General features: G+C 39.7%; 1 protein-coding gene across 3 annotated transcripts in view; it reads left to right on the top strand.

Annotated features, from left to right (window-relative positions):
- The first annotated feature begins 2,567 nt into the window (after positions 1-2,567).
- bard1 (BRCA1 associated RING domain 1) overlaps positions 2,568-20,170 on the top strand; it is a 52,759-nt gene continuing 35,156 nt past the window's right edge. Inside the window, exons 1-6 of one of the 3 annotated variants that reach the window (XM_060929006.1) lie at positions 2,568-2,760; positions 3,418-3,474; positions 5,651-5,823; positions 10,339-11,195; positions 11,341-11,421; positions 16,215-16,387. In XM_060929006.1, the coding sequence (XP_060784989.1) occupies positions 2,663-2,760; positions 3,418-3,474; positions 5,651-5,823; positions 10,339-11,195; positions 11,341-11,421; positions 16,215-16,387 (1,439 nt within the window). In that variant the 5' untranslated portion in view covers positions 2,568-2,662. Of the gene's footprint in view, positions 2,761-3,417; positions 3,475-3,780; positions 3,879-5,650; positions 5,824-10,338; positions 11,196-11,340; positions 11,422-16,214; positions 16,388-20,170 lie in introns of those variants that run through there. The other 2 variants (XM_060929007.1, XM_060929009.1) reach the window with 2 other exon arrangements.

The following is a 20,170-nucleotide window of genomic DNA, read 5'->3' as shown; positions in this document are numbered from 1 at the left end:
AAGGCGTGTAATAGTTGGCAAGGTCACAAAGGACCCCAGGGTAACTTCTAAGCAACTGAAGGCCTCTCTCACATTGGCTAATGTTAATGTTCATGAGTTCACCATCAGGAGAACACTGAACAACAATGGTGTGCATGGCAGGGTTGCAAGGAGAAAGTCACTGCTCTCCAAAAAAACATTGCTGCGCATCTGCAGTTTGCTAAAGATCACGTTGACAAGCCAGAAGGCTATTGGAAAAATGTTTTGTGGACGGAGGAGACCAAAATAGAACTTTTTGGTTTAAATGATGTTTGGAGAAAGGAAAACACTGCATTCCAGCATAAGAATCTTATCCCAGCTGTGAAACATGGTGGTGGTAGTATCATGGTTTGGGCCTGTTTTGCGGCATCTGGGCCAGGATGGCTTGCCATCATTGATGGAACAATGAATTGTGAATTATACCAGCGAATTCTAAAGGAAAATGTCAGGACATCTGTCCATGAACTGAATCTCAAGAGAAGGTGGGTCATGCAGCAAGACAACAACCCTAAGCACACAAGTTGTTTTACCAAAGAATGATTAAAGAAGAATAAAGTTAATGTTTTGGATCGGCCAAGTCAAAGTCCTGACCTTAATCCAATCGAAATGTTGTGGAAGGACCTGAAGTGAGCAGTTCATGTGAGGAAACCCACCAATATCCCAGAATTGAAGCTGTTCTGTACGGAGGAATGGGCTAAAATTCCTCCAAGCCAGTGTGCAGGACTGATCAACAGTTACCAGAAACATTTAGTTGCAGTTATTGCTGCACAAGGGTGGTCACACCAGATACTGTAAGCAAAGGTTCACATACTTTTGCCACTCACAGATATGTAATATTGGATCATTTTCCTCAATAAATAAATGACCAAGTATAATATTTTCGTCTCATTTGTTTAACTGGGTTCTCTTTATCTACTGTTAGGACTTGTGTGAAAATCTGATGTTTTAGGTCATATTTATGCAGAAATATAGAAAATTCTAAAGGGTTCACAAACTTTCAAGCACCACTGTAATGTAATGTAATGATATAAAGGTGAAACGTTCAGTATATCCAAGACATCAAAGAATGTACAGTTTATTACATTTGGGTTGTGAATTTTACTGAGCTTTGTGCAAACACATTAGCATGCTGACGAGCTCTACAGTGGTGTTAGGAGACTTAAAGAAAGACTAAAAGGCAAAGGGAAATTCATCAATGTTCAAAGCACCACATTGGAGCACCACATTGAAGCTCTGAGAAAGATGATTTACAACACTATTTAAAGAATTAATAAAGGCCAAGATAACAACATGACCGGAGACTTTGCTTTCCCTCTACAAAATGCGCTAGAACAGACAGACCGCCCACTGATTTCTCATGAACATGGTAGTTTTTGGGTTGTTCTTTTCTCATCTAGAGGTTGAGAGCACAAAATAAGTTGATTTAGTAACATCGATATACACTCACTGGCCACTTTATTAAGAACATCCATATATCCATCTGCTGTTTTTTTGCAGTTCTCTAATCAGCCAATCCCTTGACAGCATCACAATGCATCAAATCATGCAGATACAAATCAAGCACTTCAGTTAATGTTCACTTCAAACATCAGAATGGGAAAAATTGTGATCTCAAAGTGTGACTTTCACTGTGGCATGGGTGTTGGTTTGAGCATTTCAGAAACTGCTGATCTAGGGTTTTCACACACGACAGTCTCTAGAGTTTACACAGAATGGTGCAAAAACAAAAAATATTGAATGAGCGACAGTTCAGTGGGTGGAAACAAACGCCTTGTTGATAAGAGGGGTCAGAGGCCAGATTGGTTTGAGCTGCCAGGAAGGATATAGTAACTCATATAATCACTCTTTACAACCGTGGTGAGCAGAAAAGCATCTCAGTATGCAACACCAGAAGACCACATTGGGTTCCACTCCTGCAGCCAAGAACAGGAATCTTTCTGCCTGTCTGATGAAGCCATTCATCAGTGCCTGGGCCATTCTTTCTCTTTGTCTGTATGTGTCCGTCTCTGTGTCTTCCTCTCTCTATGTCTGTCTGCTTGTCTCTTTATCTGTCTCTCTCTGTCTGTCTCCCTGTCTCTTTATGTATCTATCTATCTCTCTCTCTCCGTCTCTTTATCTGTCTTTCTTTCTGTTTGCCTGTCTCCTTATCTGTCTCTCTCTGTCTGCCTGTCTTTTTAGCCATTTCTCTCTTTTAGTCCGCCTGTCTCTCTCCTTCTGTCTGACTCTCTATGTTTGTATCCCTGTATACCACAGTAGATGATGATCATCTCTGTAGTAGATGATCTATCTACAGAGATACCATCTTTTCCAAACTTGTGTTTTAATTTGAATAAGAGTAAAAATAGCGGGGAATGTTTCATTTTAAAATCATCTCTATTTTAATATTATATCTAACTAGCATTAGTGACACAGGTCTTTCCCTCAGGGACACTGCTGCTGAGCGGCCGCTCTTATTTCAACCAATCAGCTGAGCGCACTGAAACAGCGCCTCGCGTTTGTGTAAACCAATCAGATCCGTGAGCCTAAACCCCGCCTCTCCTGCTGAGATACTGGCGGGAGCAGCAAACCCGGAAGAAGCTTGACTGACTTACAGATGAAAACAAAATAAAGTTTTCTCTTTTATTTTTACTTTTTTTAATCCATCATGGCTTCTGATCGTGAAGCAGAGTCAGATAACGGGATGTGGGTTAAAACTCGAGAGGCCGTGACACATTTCCGGAAGCTGCTTTTGTGTTCTAAATGGTAAGTTTTCTCGTCCTGGGCTGAGTCCCAGATTTTTCCCTGTTCACTTCACAAATGCCCTAAATAGGGTATGACGTTATCGTTGCCACACCGTGTATAGGGCACTTAATGTTGTTATAGTGATGTATTTGGAATTCAGCGCTGTTCAGGGTAATTTCAGTGATAAAGTTTATGAAAATGGAGATTTTATTTTTAATCGCATCTTTGAGTTTTTATAAGTTAAGAATTGTATTTTAATGTAATATTTATTAGCTCAATCTGGTGTATTCTCTTCATATGAGGATTATATTATTATATTATTATATTAATCTAATTAACTACTTTAAATGTACACACACTTTTTTCCATAATATTTGTCCTTCTAATTAATATCTTTCCATATTTCCAGTAGAGCAGAACCTTGGACTTGAGTAGATGTTTATTCTTTGTCAGTGTTTGGAATGTAAACTGGATAAAAATATTTCAGAAATCTAAAGTTTCAATGTTTCTTAAACTAAGTGTCTAAAGTGACTCAAATTCTGCACATGTTAAAAGATCTGGTGAAACTTTTCAGCTTTTAACTTCCAGTTTACTTTTTAGTTTAAGTTTATTGTAGTTTTTGTATATACACTCTTGAAATATGTTTTCTTTCATGAGCTTTAACTTTGTTTCCTGTAGCTCAAACATCCTGAAAGAGCCCGTGTGTCTCGGAGTCTGTGAGCATCTGCTGTGCAGGTGGGTTACCAGGGCTCTACGTTAACGTTGAGACATGGTTGCCCATTCGGGCAACCATTTGTAGAAATCTGGTTGCCCGAACTCAGAAGAATGGTTGCCCAAATATTGCATACTTTTTCCTTTGAATATGCCACAAACACATATGCTTACAACACAATGTTCACTTGCATGCTCTACTAATGCCTCTTAAAAGCTTATTTTGTTGATTTTCTTATCCTTCTTTGTGTTCCCTTGGTTTCTGGGTTCAGTTATATCGTTGTTGTTGTACCTGGTATGTGTAACTGACTGCCAGTGTTTTTCTTTAAGGAATCCTTCCTAAATGTGGAACAGCCTTTCACTAGGGATGAGCCGCTATCAGCCAGGGCAGGGTACTTCAGGCATATGGAGCAAATCAGTTTCCCTTGGTCAGCAGTGTCATTATTATTATTATTATTATTATTCCTATCAGCATGATCAGTATCAGTTGAATGGCTTGTACTAGCTCTGGGCTCATCTGATTCAACATCCTAATTGGGATCATCTTTGGAGAGTTTGCTGGGTGGCCTAGGTTCATTCTCAGGTTTGACCAACTTCAATCCAGGAAACTCTGAATACCAGCTGGGAATAACAGTTCTTTGCCTTTTCACCTCATACAGTTTCTTTGAATCCACTGATGAGCTTGATTGAGTTTTCTTTTTCTTCTCTTCCTTGTCTTTGTTTATTTTAAAACCAAATTTCTCCAAACCAGACATAATGCCAAAGTTTGTGACTTTAATGTTTATTTTATTTTTTTATTTATTATTCAACCTTCTCAGACACTGTCTGTATCAACAAGCATTGACACTAGCGCCCCGTGCGAGTAATGCGGTAATTAGTCATGTAGTGAAGGACATACCAATAGAACACTGAATATGCACTATGCGATAATTATTAGCAATGGGAAACTGCATTACGAGCCCGCGATGTCAGGTCAAGTTTATTTGTATAGCGCTTTTAACAATAAACATTGTCGCAAAGCAGCTTTACAGAATTTGAACGACTTAAAACATGAGCTAATTTATCCCTAATCTATGTGCAAATGTGAATTCCGCTAGTTGTTGAACATCCCATAATAACATGGACGCGGTCTTTCTGAGTCAAACAATCGCAAATCGTGATGGAATTTCATCATAATATGAATGAATAAACATCGTTTTTCACGTAAGTTGACATATTTGGGTAGTTGCCTGATCAGGCAAGCATTTGTGAGAGTCTGGTTGTCCGAATCTATTGAATGGTTGCCCCGGGCAATCGGGCTACTGTTAATGTCAAGCCCTGTGGATTCATGAGTGTCAATATTGTTCTCTTCTTCAACTGGAGGACTGTAGGTCGGTCTGTCTGCCTGCCTGTCGGTCCATCGGTCTGTCTGTCCGCTAGTCTGTCTGTCTGCCTGCCTGCCTGTCTGCCCGTCCATCTGCCTGGCTCTCCCTCTCTCTGCCTGTCTGCCTGCCTGCCTGTCTGTTTTTGTATTTGTTTATTTGCCGGATGTTTTTACCCAATGCAACTTAAAGTTGAGAGAGGATACATCTGAGCTGTTAAGAATCTTGCTTGAGGACCCAGCCATGGTCACTCAGTAATGCTGGAATTTGAAATTAGAAACTTCTGATTAGTAACCCAATGCCTTAACCACCACCAGCCCACTCCACAACATGTTACACCTGATCTCACGCTGTGTTACAACTGACCTCCCACCATGTTGCATTCCACCCCACACCATCCTAAAACCAATCTTGTGCTGTGTTACAACTGACCCTGCACTATACTACAACCGATTCCACGCCATGCTACATCCCACACGTTAGAACTGACCTAACACTGTTACAACTGATGACCCACCATGGTACCATCTCACCGTGTTAAAATTGACTAAAGACTGTGTTAAAACTGATTCCATACTATTTTACATCACAACATCTTATAACTGACCTTACACTGTGTTCTAACCAACTCCACACCATGTTACAGCCAACCCCCTTTCATGTTAGTTATATAAGTCAAAACGTTGCTGGTTTGATTCCCAGGACCAGCAGGAATGGCTGAAGTGTCCTTGAGCAAGGCACCTAACCCCCAACTGCTCTCCAGGGTATGGTGTATGTTGCCCTGGATAAGAGCATCTGCTAAATGCATGTAATGTGATGTGTATTTCTGTGTCTGTCAGTCATGTGTGTGTGTGTTGCTCCAGGTCGTGTGCAGCTCCTTGTGTGGGAGATGGATGCAGTGTGTGTCTCAGTCCCGCCTGGGTGAAAGACGTCCACATTAACAGGCAGATCAGTAACATCACGCAGCTCTTCCTGCAGCTAGAGGCCTTGCTCTGTCCCACTCAGTGCTCAGGTAAATCAGACGCCATGCCCTGTCTGCCACGCCCTGTCTGTCACACACCGTCCATCATTGAGCACCCTGGTAAGATAACACTGAACTTTTCAGAGTCAGCAGTTTCACTAGAACTTGTTCTCCTCAGCCTGAACTTTCCTGCTGAATATTAACGCCTCAAAATGAAATGCAGGGAAAAAATATAAGAAAATATCCGGCTGAAATTCAGCTCTACTAATGACTGTAATTATGTGATACAATTAGTCACGGTGGTCTTTAGCTCGTAGCTCTGCTCAGATGAACGGGGCAGCATATTAATCACGGTGAGTGCGTTCAGGAGCTAGAGACTCGTTCTTTTCCCCCATTACATGCACATTTTCTCCTTTTCTCTGTCCTGCTATAGCATCTACAAGGTTAATCATACAGCCATGGTGTTGTCAAGGTTTTAAACCATGTAAATTTATTGCATTTATTCCACATACACCAGCATGGAGGTGTTTATTACAAGACCGAGTGTCTGATTTACTTACTTATCCCTTGTGTTATAACATTTACTGTACCTACAGTATCTAGATGTCAGGGCTCTACATTAACTTTTGAAACCACTTGTCCTGTCAGGCAAGTTGAAAGGAAATTTACTTGTCCGAATGTGAAGTTGACTTGTCCAAAGAAAAATTTGAGAAAAAAAAAACACAAACTATTTGTAATAAACTAATTTCACCAGAATTACTTTAACACAAAAATCTATTCACTGCAGAAAAAAATTTAACTCCATCAATCATTAATTTATTCATGAGAAATTGAAAACCAGAAAATTAAAATTATAAATTATTAACTTTGAATATATATCCTCCACTGATTAATAATTGTTGTCTAATTGTTCAGTGTGGCTCCTGTATGGTATTTAATGGTTGCAAAGAAAGTTGCGGTGTTTTTTAGGTTTTTGTTGTGATTACATTGCGGGAGGAAGTGAAAGTTGCGAGAAATTGTTGCGATTTTCTCTTTTTGTGATTAAAATTGAGTGATATGTTAAATATTAAGTTATTACTGAAAAACTATTGATTAAAAGAACAAAGACACTGAGAAATGGTCCTATAAACAACTTTACCAATATAAAAGATTACCAGGACTACAAAAATGCAGAAAAATAGGTTTTACTTATCCAAATGCTAGCCTGGCTAACGCGACTTGCGTCACGCTTAGGATGGGCGGGCCCAGGCTATCCAAATGCACCTGTTGGTTCAAAAGTTAAAGTGCATAGAACCTCACAGCACAACATGAAGTTACCTTAAAATATAATATAAATGCCTCAGCTTTCATGTAAGAAAAAAAACTATTAATACTAGTACTGTGTGCAGGCAGTCTCTCCTGAAGACTAAATTAAACAATAATTATAAACTAATAAAATAAATGGCTCAGGCTTCATAGAAGAAAAAAAAACAATTTGAACAGAATCTCACAGTATGATGCTGAAGCTGCCTAAACAATGGAAAATAAAATACCATTTTGGCAAAAATGTTGGCATCCATTAATTTCTTGTATTAAGTAAAAAATAATGTAAAGTGCACACAGTCCTTCACTGTAAACATAGCACACTTTCAGTAACAGAATTTCAGCCTATATAAACACTGACTCGCACATGCTGCTTCTCTTGAACGGAAACACGGAAGTAAGGCGGAAGGTAGTTTATCAACGTCACCTCAAGACGATGCCAACGATTGGTCAAGTTTGCGGGAAAGTTGCGGTGATTGGATATAATTGCAACACCACCCTGAATTCACAGGGATTGGTTGAATTTGCGTTGATGTTGCAAATCGCAACATCGCGAAATCCTGGAGGGTCTGGTAAACGACCGTTTACTTTTCAGCTCAAATACACGAAGCGGTATTGGCTGGTTTCGCAAGCAGAATATTACGCATGCGCACATCACTCTTTCCGGAGAGAAACATCCGGCGATTCATCAAAACAATATGTCGAGTGAGATGCTTCGGAAATCATGTGAATAAACTGATAAATTTGATATGTAACCTGAATATCGGCGTATTTTGGCACTTGTCCAATTGGACAAGTAACTGAGACGATGAACTTGTCCGACATAAAGGATCGCTTGTCCCGGACAAGCGTTAATGTCAAGCCCTGGGTGTTTAGATGTTTTTATTACCAGTGTAGATTCAGCTACCATCTCCTGCCAATCCAAAATGGCCGACAGCGTCAGCTGAAACACATGACCGGCATTGAATTGGTTTTGGAGATGATTTACATCTTTAAAAATCCATGATACATGAAAGGGTTAAACTAAAAATTACAACTGACACTGGAGACTCCTTTCATGAGCTTTGAATAAACATCATCTTACATGGGTGCAAGTTTTCCGGCATGTGCCGGAAGCTCCGGTTTTTCTGGTTCTGAAAAAGTCATTTTTCCAAATCGTGTAAATCCATTAAGATTTTTTTGGGGGTGGCCCTCTCACTGTCTCACTCTCATAGGGCCAATGATTTTCCGCAATCGTGGAAAACGGACGGAAATTACAGAATTTTTATAGTGAAACATTGCTCGCGTGTCAAAGTGTAACTGCCGCAGAAGGCTTCTCCGTAACTGCTGCTAACGCCATGCATAAAGACAATCCCCATTTTCCCTTCCTTTAAAAACGAGTTATGTTTGTACAGTAAATCCGTCAGATATTTAAAAACTAAGAGGAGTAACGAACTTATATCAATAATAGACAGCTTCAATTTGTTATAATGTACCCCCCCTCCATTACTTTCTTTCGAGTGTCTTTTTTTCCTTTCTTTCTTTCTTTTTATCATTTTATTTATTTTTTTCCTCTTATGTTTTATAATTTCTTGATATGTGTACTATGTGTGCTATGTTCCTACAAGGTTCTGTAAAAAAGACATACATTTGCCTTAATGCTCTGTAAACCTTTGAAACTTCCAATAAAAAAAAAAAAAAAAAACTGCTGCTAACGCCCAAGCAGACATGCCTTTCCGGTCAAGGCAGCTTTGTCGGTGATTGTGATTGGTTTGTGGCACACCTAACCAGCCAATGAGCTGCTTGTTTACAGATTCGCTCCCCGCGTCGCAACCAGAATGGCAACCGCGAAAAAGAAACGAATGCTCTGGTTGCCAAGGACGCTATATGGTTGCCAGTGGCAAGTGTGGACGTTGAGCGCTCCTTTTCCATATATAAACATCTAAATGACAGAAGATTCAGTCTCACGGAGATCAACACTAAACAACTTATCATAATCTATCATAATGGCGATATCGAGCAGCGTTTCTAGGAACTCTGAGAGCGCGCAATGATTGATCTGTAAGGAATATTCAGGACTGTCATTACAATCAAAGTTAAACTATTCTAGTCTGTCTGAGAGTGTGTTCTGTTAGGAAACATTGTTTCATGAGTTTGTGGTGGACTAAAAAAGATGGATATAGAGTAATATTTTTAAACGGTCAGTTATGAGTATTGTCATTACAGGCTCAGTAAGTATTACTGAATATTAATTTATCCCTATTAATTTATCAGTACTCTCAATATTATATTGCATATATTATATATGAGATGGGTTTTTAGTTAACGGTGATCCTAGTTTCTTGATTTATCTGTTATCAGTATGTCAAGTAAAATATTTTGAGTTGTCTCAATCTGTGATCCCACTTTAATGTTTTTTATTAATGCAGTTTATCAGCTTACTGTCAGTGTAATTGTTTTATTATATATTTTTTTCATGAATGACTTCATCATGCAAAGGACCATTTGTGTCTAGAGATGCAATACTTTGAAACCCAAGTCAAATTATGCCAGCCAGGATTACTAAATTGGAGCCAAACAGAACAATTTTGAACTGAAATTGTGAAACGGAATTTTTCATTGTCCGAAACGGAAAAAGCCAGATTTTGAAACGGAAAATCATTGGCTCTACTCTCAGCGTATTACCGGGTTACCGCGGTACAGTCTCTGCACGAGACAAATCTTTTCATCTCGTCTTCGCCACAAACCTCATTCAATTTATACGGCGCTCACCGACGAGCGGTCCTGACTAGCCCGTTGTTTCACGGTGTTATACATGTGTGATATCATGTTTGACGCACGTAGCACGTTGTTCGACCAAATCAACACAGCTATTCCAGTGTATATATTGTAAAAAAGGTATCACAGCAAAAGCATATTAAAAATGGTTGTTTCAACATTTAAATTAGTAGTTGCTAGATGTTTTGAAATATCAAGCCTTGTACTTGAAAGAGTTATTTCAGATGAATTGATGAAATGTATTAAACATTTGATGTGAATATGCAAATCATATAACTATTAATATTATAAATGTTTGCATGAGATTGCATGAGAGACAACCATTTTAACTTGTAATTTAAATTATTTTTTCGAGTCCTAAGGGGGGCTCACCTCCCTTTGTAACCCCCCCACCCCCACCCCACCCCGCATGGCTGTGCCATGCACATCTGACCTCGTCAGACTTTTTTCAGGTTTTTGAAAATTTTATACTTGCACCCATGATCTTATAATTGATGTACTTTACAGCGGCTCCCGCTGAGTCTTCAACACCCTCGACGGAACCTGGAGTCCTCACCAGGAAGAAGAACTTCAAGATCTGGTTCAGTCCAAAGAGCCGTAAAGTGCGCTGTCGAGTGGAGAACCCAGCAGACTCGAACCCGCCGGCGCCAAAACGCTCTGACTCCAGCGTGCTGTCCGTCTTCAACTTCACTTCCTCCTCCCAGGATTCGGGTTCCTCCACACCTCCCAGGACGAGCAGAAGCACTGAACAGAAAAAGAAGAAAGAACGTAAGAAACAAAAGAGCATCGTTAGGAAGCCGATCCGAGGCACTAGGAGTCAGAGTAAGGAAAAGAAGAAGAGGCTGGAGGCTGCGAATCAGCAGTGGGGGTTTGGGAAAGATGATCTACTGGAGGATGAGGAGAATTCAGTGAACCAGAGCGAGATGAGGAGCTGTAAGAGGGTGTCCTTCCGATGTCCAAGCAGTAGCTCTGAACAGGAAAAGGAGGTTCCTCAGGGTGACAAACAAGTCCTCAGTCCAATAAGGAGTCAGACGAGGAGCATCCTGAAGGACGGGACGGAGAAGACACCTGACGTCATGTCGGTCTCCGAGATCCAACAACAGCCTCCTTCTTCTCTGAAAAGATCCAAACCAGAAAGTGGAAGCCCCCAGAGCACACCGAAGCGTCCCAGACTGTCTCCAGGCCAGAGGAGGAGAAGGAGATCAGGTTCATCTCCAGACACCTCTCCGTATTCCAGTGTTCCTGAAAGATCCATGAAAGAAAGCCCAGGGAGCTCTCCCGCCACTGGGAGGAGCCAGACTAGCCCCGCCTACATGAAGAGGAACCATAAAGGAGAGACGCCTCTGCACCTCGCTGCCATTAAGGTCTGTGGGTTCATATTTTAGTTGGATTCCTTTGAGTAGGTCTTGTAGTTTGGGATCCTAGTACAATGTGTGTCCTGGAAAACCTGGAAACATGTAAGTTAGATGGAAAATGAGTAATTAAAAGGAATTAATTTGTGATATGCAGGGTGACGTGGAGGTGACGAAAGCGCTTCTGGAGCAGGGAGCCGACCCCAACCTGAAGGACCATGCTGGCTGGACCCCACTGGTCAGAACACCCCCCCCCCGAAATATGTGATGGAAAACCTTCTCTTTGTTCTGTTCGGTCATTTTTCAAGCAAGCTGCTCCACCTCCATCATACGATCTGAATTCGTGAGAACGTCATTTAGAATTATTGTGATCTTCCCTTGGGGAACAAATCTTGATCATTTGTTTTTGTTGTTTTCTTATTGCAAACAATTTGTTTACAACTTTGTTTATTTTTGCCATGGCTTGTTGTCCGTTGTCCACAATTCAGTTAAATCGTATCTCCTCCGTCAGTTCTCCATGGATTTCTCTTCCGATTGTTTTGTTTGAAAGAACTCATCACTCCGCACAAAACTTGGTTGTTGTTTTGTCAAATTGTTTGCTAATGAGTTAGTAATTAGGCCAAATTAATGCATTTTCCAGGCCTCTCACTAGAAATATGTCTCCTCTCTCATTTCTCATGCCACTCCAGTTCTGATCGATGTTTTGGGTAGATCTTCTCATGAAGGTCTTCACTTAAATCGTGTCTCCTCCCGCAGTTCTCAGTGGATTTCAGTTCTTATTGTTTTGTTTGAAAGAACTAGACCTTCTACACAAAACTTGGATATTGTATTGTCAATTTTTGCTAATAAATTAATCATTAGGTCAATTTAACAAATTTTCTTCTGACTGGAATTGTATCTCCTCTCTCATTTATCATGCGAATTCAGTTCTGATCGATCTTTTGGGTTGATCTTCTCTTGGGGAGCAAAATTTAGTCCTTTGTTGATTTTCCTGTTGGAAACAGTTTGTCGTGGAGGTTGTTCCTCTCTCACATTGTCACATTTCAGTTCTGTTTGATGGTCATCGTGGTTGTTTGGATGGCAGGCCAGATGAGCTACTACTAGGGGTGGGTATTGCCAAGGACCTCACGATACGATACGCATCACGATACTTGAGTCACGATACGATATGCATCACGATACTTGAGTCACGATACGATACTGCGATATATTGCGATATTCTACATAGTTCACTGAAAAATGTAAACGCATTATGCATCTTAAAATCCGAGTTGTATGTACATCAGATGATAGTGATAATTCATGGGACAAACTGAGTCAAAACAATGTAATTCTAATTATCCATGCCATTTTATTGTAACTATACAAGCACAAGTTACAACATATTTGCAGGAACAACACACTGTCTGGAACACATTGAAAAGTGCAGTGGGCATCTTAGTCTCCCTGAGCACAATGATGAAACAAAGCGCAGTGTGGGTCAGTGTCCACACACTGAAACTGAATTGAAACCTCAGTGAATCACGTTTCTTCTGAACTTTGAGTAAATACTCAAAATGCAGTGTCTCACACACACTAAAATTGAAAATGCAAAATAAAGTGCAGCTTCTTGCCTTTGGCCTTAAATGACAAAATTAAGTTCACAGTTACAGTAAGTCACACATCACTGAAGTAGACGGGAGGACTTTGGCGCTGTCCAGTGTAGTTTGCTTCGGGTCGGGTTTCGGTGGCTCCGGCTGAGCTAATATGTCGGGGTGGTGTCGTGCTAAGTAAGTTCGCAAGTTTGTTGTGTTACCTGAATAACTAATTGGAGCGAAACAGGTTTTGCAAAGTGCGTACTCTTTGTCCAGCTCACTGTTTTGTTTTTTTTTTTTTTTTCTCCTTTCCTTTGGAATCCAAAGTGCCTCCAAACATCTGCCTTAAAGTTCGGCAGTGTCTCTAGGTTTACATTAACAGCCATGCTTGCTTGTTTTTTTTTTCCTCACTGCAACCACCGGGAAAAAAAGAGAAGACGAAGAGTGCCTTGCAGTGAGGTAGCGGCACAGCGACACCTTGCGGAGCGGAGGTGCGGAAGTCGTACTGGATTTACAACCCGTCTGAAACATGATTTATTATTTGAAAAAATATCGATATTCAAATTTTGAGTATCGATATTGAATCGGAAGACAAAGTATCGCGATATATCGCCATATCGATAATTTTGCCCACCCCTAGCTACTACATCTTTGAAGTTCTGGTTTTACTTTTCATAAACATTTAAAGCGGTGTGCTTTTGCATAAATGTCCTGATGTTGTCTTCTCTGTTGTCCGCACTATGCAAAACATGGCGTACAAATGGAGATGGTTCTGTACATGACAGCCACACCGTCAGCTTTGCCTTTGTTGATGGAAATTTATTACCGCTGTCAACTTTGTTGGAGGAGGTTGTTTTCACCTCCGATTGTTTGCCTTTTCCTAACATAACTCAAAAAGTAGTGAACAGATGAAATTTGGAGGAAAGAAGATCCATGGGCCAAGGAACAATTGATTAGATTTTGATACAAATCCGGATATGTATGCGGATCCAGGATTTTTTTTTTTTTGCTTGTTTGTTCCCAATGTAACTCAAGAAGTCGTGAATGGATTTGGATGAATTTTGGTGGACGGTTTTAGTGTTATCCAAGCTTCAAATGATTTGGTTTTGATGTTGATATGATGTGGCTTGGTGGAGATATGCACGGAATCATGCTTCAGCATGCTCAGGAGAGGAGCAGTGGACAGGACAGTTAATGACAGGGCTGGCAAACTGGGCTCTGCCCAGGGAACCTCTATTATTCTGGGATCTACACTAATTCAGCCTGATTTTAACACGAGTTTGTCATGGCTGACAAATTTCCAGCTTCAGGCCTGAATACATCAACAAAAGCTCCTAGTGGTGTGATGTAATAAAATAATAGCAGTGTGGTGTCTCGGACACCCCATGAAACCCTTATGAAATGTATAGCATGCCAGTTTTTTTTTTTTTTTTCTAGCCTAACTTGACATCATGTACAATGTCAGAGTTGACGTTCCATCTGTAGCCATGATTGACCTTCCTTCCCAAAGACAAGCAAGTACACGAACGATGATTGGTCGAGGTCAGACTTGTGGTGTTGTCAGTCTCCTGACCAAGACGTGGGAAGAATTTGTGGCTCTATGATCGTGTAGACTGACCCCGGGATTAGTGCTTCCCATTTTCGAGCACAAGGTGCAACAGTGACTGTTATGGAAGCTAAATGGGGCAGTGAACATGCTGTGTCATGCATCAGATATCTTATATCTGTCAAATAGCAATATTTATTTAGCTAACGCTCACTCAAAAGAGTTAATTAGCATTTCAGCATGATTTAAAATGGATTGAGAGGAGGTGGGATGATGTCATTATTCCTGGAGTGTTTCTGGGATAGTAGTCCTGATCTGAACATGGTGACGTTGTATTTTACATTCTGTAAAACGACCCGTTGAAAGAATAGTGAATGTCAGATTTAATCAGGACACTCCAGGAAGCGCTGGTTCTTTTCTGTCATATCAGACCAAAACCAGGATTTCAAACGCAGACGACCTTTAAAAAGAGGTGTGTGTGGTGGGTTTGGGATTTTTAGTGTAATGGGAATACGTAGGTTTCATGATTTCTGCAGAACAGAGAATCACTTATCCCATGGGAATCGATCAGAATCACAACAGACGTCATCCAGCAACATTACTGTCCGGAAATCTGATCTTATGGAGTCACAGGCATGCCAGAACAAAGAGTAAATCTGTAAAAGAATAGGAAAATAACATAATAAGAAAATCAGTGAAAGTAAAATAATAGGAATTTTTTTTATTTCTGCATTTAGTTTCCTATTCTTTTATTTTTACTTCTTAAATTTAGTTTCTTGTTTTATTTTCTCATTTTATTTTTTGTCCTATTTATTTTCTATTTTTATTTACTCAGTTTTTTTATTTTTTAATTTATTTTCCTTATTTTATTTTTATTTCTTTTCCTTTATTTTTAAATTATTTGCTTATTTTTTATTTCTGCATTTTTCTCATTGTTTTATTTATTTGACTTTTTTATTCATTCTGCCAATTCTTTTCTTTGTTTATTTATTTTTGTATTTTATTTTTATTTCTGCATTTACGTTCCTGTCTATTTTTTACTTGTTTTCCAATTCTTTTATCATTTAATTATTTTATTTCTTTTCTGCATCAATTTTCTTATTGTTTTTTTATTTATTTTCCTATTCATTTTTTTACTTATTTTCTGATTCTTTTTTTATTTTTTATACTTTATACTATAAATTTCCTATTCCTTTTTATTTCTGCATTTTTCTTAATGTTTTTATTTTCCTAACCTTTTATTTATTTTTTTATTTTTATTTCAACATTTATTTTCCTATTCTTTTATTTATTCTTTGTCATGGCTCTCCTGTCCCTCCCTCACGTTGATGACGTCACCGAAGTGTTCACTTTACTCTCTGATATTTACGATACACTCCATGTGTGTGTGTTTTCCGCTGGAGCTCCACACATCGTTAGTTTTATATTAGTGTCTGATTTAGTGACTTTACTCCCTGAATTTGGATTGAATTTGAGCTCGGCTCCTGCGACTGTCTGCTGTTTGTTTATTTATTTATTTTTGGTTTGTGATTGGTGGAACGAACAGCGTAGCTCCTGGTATTTCAGTTTGGATCTCGCTCCAGGGGATTTGGTGTAAATGATGTGTTTAATCTGAGTTTAATATCAGAAGAGCTCAGATCCACTTATCACACACACACACTGCCTGATGTCATGCTGATAATGTTTAACAGGACACACAGTAAGGGTGAAAGGCAAACCCACGTTATTTTAAACATGAAGGAACTAATGGATCATGTGCGTTTGTTGATCTACATCATGTTTGTTCATCAGTTAATTTCTGTATTTATGATTTTTTTTAAATTAAATTCTTGCTTTGTGAAGAGAATGTATGGACATTATAAGTAAGCATGTATGATATCTGGATGAGAATTTAACCCCTTCCCCTTTCAGCATGAGGCGTGTAACCTGGGTCACGTGGGTGTGGTGAAGGTGCTGCTCCAGCAGGGGGCGCTGATTAACACACCCGGCTACGAGAATGACTCTCCTCTACACGACGCCGTGAGGAATAGCCACGCTGCTGTCGCCAGGCTGCTGCTGGAGCATGGCGCCTCGACCACTGTACTGTAAGCACACACACACACTGCTGTGAATAAGTATTTAAACCCTTGTAATAATAATTGACATAATTCGCACATTTACATAATATACATATAGAAGTTTTTTTTAATGTTAGTTTTTAAATTCAGAGGTTTTACTGCATTATTTTAACCTGAAAAAATCTCAGTGACCCTCTTTGTTCAAAACTAACCCTAATATGCAAAGCAGGTCCAAAAGGGGCGGGGTTTGTTGCATTTAATTTGCATATTCATAGTTTATAGATGTAATGAATGTTGTGGACATTTCTGTACCGTTTTCTGTTGAATTATAACTTTTTCTGTGACACTTCCCACGTCAAGTGATTTATTCTTTCATGGAGCAAAGCATTTTTGGTGAAATATTTTTTTAAAGACTTTATTGATTTGTTTTGCTCTGGTTTACCGCCAGCTTTTCTTGCTGGTGTCGATTACTCCAGATTCCTTACATTAGCAAAGTCTCTCTCTCTCTCTCTCTCTCTCTCTCTCTCTCTCTCTCTCTCTCTCGCTCTCTCTCTCTGAATGGACTGAGTGTAGTTTAGGTGCTCCCCCCCACTTTGTGTCCTGATTGTCCACAGTGGAGAGTTTCAGAAACACTGACGCTGTCCTCATCGTCCTGCACAAAGCCAATCCACTACTGTCAGGAATAATCTGATTATTCTTTTATTCTTCTCTGAGGGCATGCGCCCGCATGCGCACACAAAAGCAGCACTATACCTTTCCTGTTTCATGAATATAAACATCAGATGTGTAAGTGTTGAATGTGCATCGATATTTCTTGTTATGGTGTGTGGGTGAGAGTTGTGTTTTGGTGGTGTGAGAGTATACTGATCTTGTATGACCCTCTGTCATGAAGTAGTTTAAGAAAAATGCATGTCATATGATGTTCAAGGTTACAGTATTGATGTCAGTATCGGAAAAGAACACATTGTACCATGCCATCTGTAGTGTGGCTCACTAGAGGGCCCTATTATAGTAGTAGCAGACCATAACACCTTGCTTAAGGGAATATGGTAATGCATCAACCTGATTTTTGATGGCTTTTGACCGTATGATGTCTGTATGTACGAGTGATGTGGGTCTGTCTCAGAAACTGGGTACGGTGGGGGTACCCCACTAAATATACTCAGTCAGTAAACTATACGGTTTTGAATGGTGTGATATTTTAATTTGAAATAAAATGATGAAAGAAATAATACAGATAAAACTAAATCTTTGATGTGAATACTCTATTCAGAATTTGGCAAAAATTCTGCAAATTTGTGGAAAAATGGCAGCTTGATCTGGGACATGATAAATGGTTGACTACATCGCGTTCCCTTAAAAAGGTTGTAGTCCACTGAAAAGTCTACAGTTATCACTAATTGTATTTTAAGTTGTAACTTTATACACCTAAGGATTGGCGCGCTCACAGAATAATCATAACCGTAATAAAACATCATGCAAAATATTTGATCACCGTTGTAACTCCATTTTCCGCATACCCAAAACCAATACGATCGTGTGTTTTTGATCTAAACGGAAAGCCTCAGGGTCAAGGTCACTACCTCACCAAAAGTAGTAACTTAAAATCACTACGCCATATAAAAATTTAGTTATAAATCTGCGATTTTGTTTTTTAAAATGAAAGCTGAAAGTTAGGTATAGAATATGTTTCTTACAGAATATGTTACAATGGTAGCTGGTCTTGTATGAATTTCTCATCTCATTATCTCTAGCCGCTTTATCCTGTTCTACAGGGTCGCAGGCAAGCTGGAGCCTATCCCAGCTGACTACGGGCGAAAGGCGGGGTTCACCCTGGACAAGTTGCCAGGTCATCACAGGGCTGACACACAGACACAGACAACCATTCACACTCACATTCACACCTACGGTCAATTTAGAGTCACCAGTTAACCTAACCTGCATGTCTTTGGACTGTGGGGGAAACCGGAGCACCCGGAGGAAACCCACGCGGACACGGGGAGAACATGCAAACTCCGCACAGAAAGGCCCTCGTCGGCCACGGGGCTTGAACCCGGACCTTCTTACTGTGAGGCGACAGCACTAACCACTACACCACTGTGCCACCCTGTATGAATTTCTGAGCTATAAAATGAGTTGTGGTCTATTTTTTTTTTTTACCGTAGCGTGTTATTTGTGTGCAGGGAAGGACACATTAGCAATTTGCATGTGTAGAATGGAATTTTCCACTCCAGCAGTTAGAAGCTGATCGTGCTTCCATTTGCGGTCTTTCTGTTATGCGGGTGATCTGTTCGGACGTTATCACTGAAAAGGTGAGTTTTGACAGTTTTATTTTGTTTTAGTCTTGCAGTATAAGGCAATAGACTGTTTCTTTTTCATCTTACTTTCATATTTCGTAGTATTTGCGTATTTTTGGCCAATATTTTGCAACCATGGCCAATTTAGATCGAACTTTTGATAGGATCTACAGCCAGTCGTTTTGCCCCGCCCCCGCCTCGCGTTCAGTCAGGTGCGGTAGTGATGTCCCAATGCTCGCGCGCCACAGCAGAGACCCGCGTGACCTTCAGCTGGTACAGTCGCTGTTCTTTTACCATCGCCTTTATTCTCATCTTTCTGTTGTGTTCTTGATTTTTTCCATTGTGTCCTATTGTCCTATTTCGCCATATCAAATACCCAAAATGTATCATATTATTCATATTTAAGTGAATAATCAATTCAGTCATCATAACTTGGCATTTTTAACCCAAGCAATCAAAAAGAGGAAATTTATTCAATATTTTCACTCATCTGTGAAGGAGGGGCTTTAATTCTTCATGATGTAGTTATTTTATATGTAAATCAATTTTACAAAAGCATTTGAATTGTAATAAAAAAAAAATTCCACAGTGGAGGCCAGATAAAGCAAGATACTATCTTTATTCTTAATAAACATGACAAAAGAAACATTGAGGGTAAATGCAAAAAAAAAAAGTAAAATTAGAAAATTTATTTTTTGACCATAATGTCCCAAATGAGAGACCAGTTTCTGAGACGGACCCATGTACGTGTACCACCACAGGGAACCTGATTGTAAGTGCAAGTCAGCGTATCTCAAACACTTGACCACGGGGTAACAAAATTTGTATCTTTATTTACATAAGAGAGATGGGTTTTTATCTAGCGCTTATTTTTAATTTGCTTTTTAAAAATGTGGGATAATTTACGGAGACATTTTACTGAAAATATTCATGACCGTTTCATGTAAAACGAATTAACAGTTTTATTATTCCACGAGCTTGTTGGACACTTGACAATTTGTTATGTAAGGGCGATAGACAGATGTAATCGCAGGAAGAGTTTTATTGAAGGCATGCAAGCAAACAGATCCAAAATGGAGACACAGGCAGAGTCAAAAAACAGGCAGTGGTGGAGTGAGGCACAGACAGGATATCGGAGGGAATACGATACTCACAATCCAAAAACACAAACGGTCTAAACCAGAAAAGTGATACAAAATACGTCAGACGCAGGGTACAGAGTGTATACTTCACAAAGTCTGTGTGTTACTGAGAGTCCTTATATGTATGCGCTGTGATTGCACTCTAATCAGGAACAGGTGCATGGTAATTAGTCCTAATGGTGCTGCACCCGTGTGGACGTGACCAATGAAACCAGACAACTGTTTGACACGTCGAGTTTGATATTGGATGGTAACTCTACAGTAATGATGTAAAGTGAAAGCGCTGGTTCACTGCTGTCCACCAGGCACCCAGCAGAGTCACACTATAATAAATGTGGTGGTGTTGTTTCTGATGCATGGCATGCGGCGTC

The sequence above is a fragment of the Neoarius graeffei genome, chromosome 9 (assembly GCF_027579695.1).
Source record: "Neoarius graeffei isolate fNeoGra1 chromosome 9, fNeoGra1.pri, whole genome shotgun sequence".
Taxonomy (NCBI): domain Eukaryota; kingdom Metazoa; phylum Chordata; class Actinopteri; order Siluriformes; family Ariidae; genus Neoarius; species Neoarius graeffei.
Note: the sequence above shows the minus strand (reverse complement) of the source record. Positions and strands in the feature narration are given on the sequence as shown.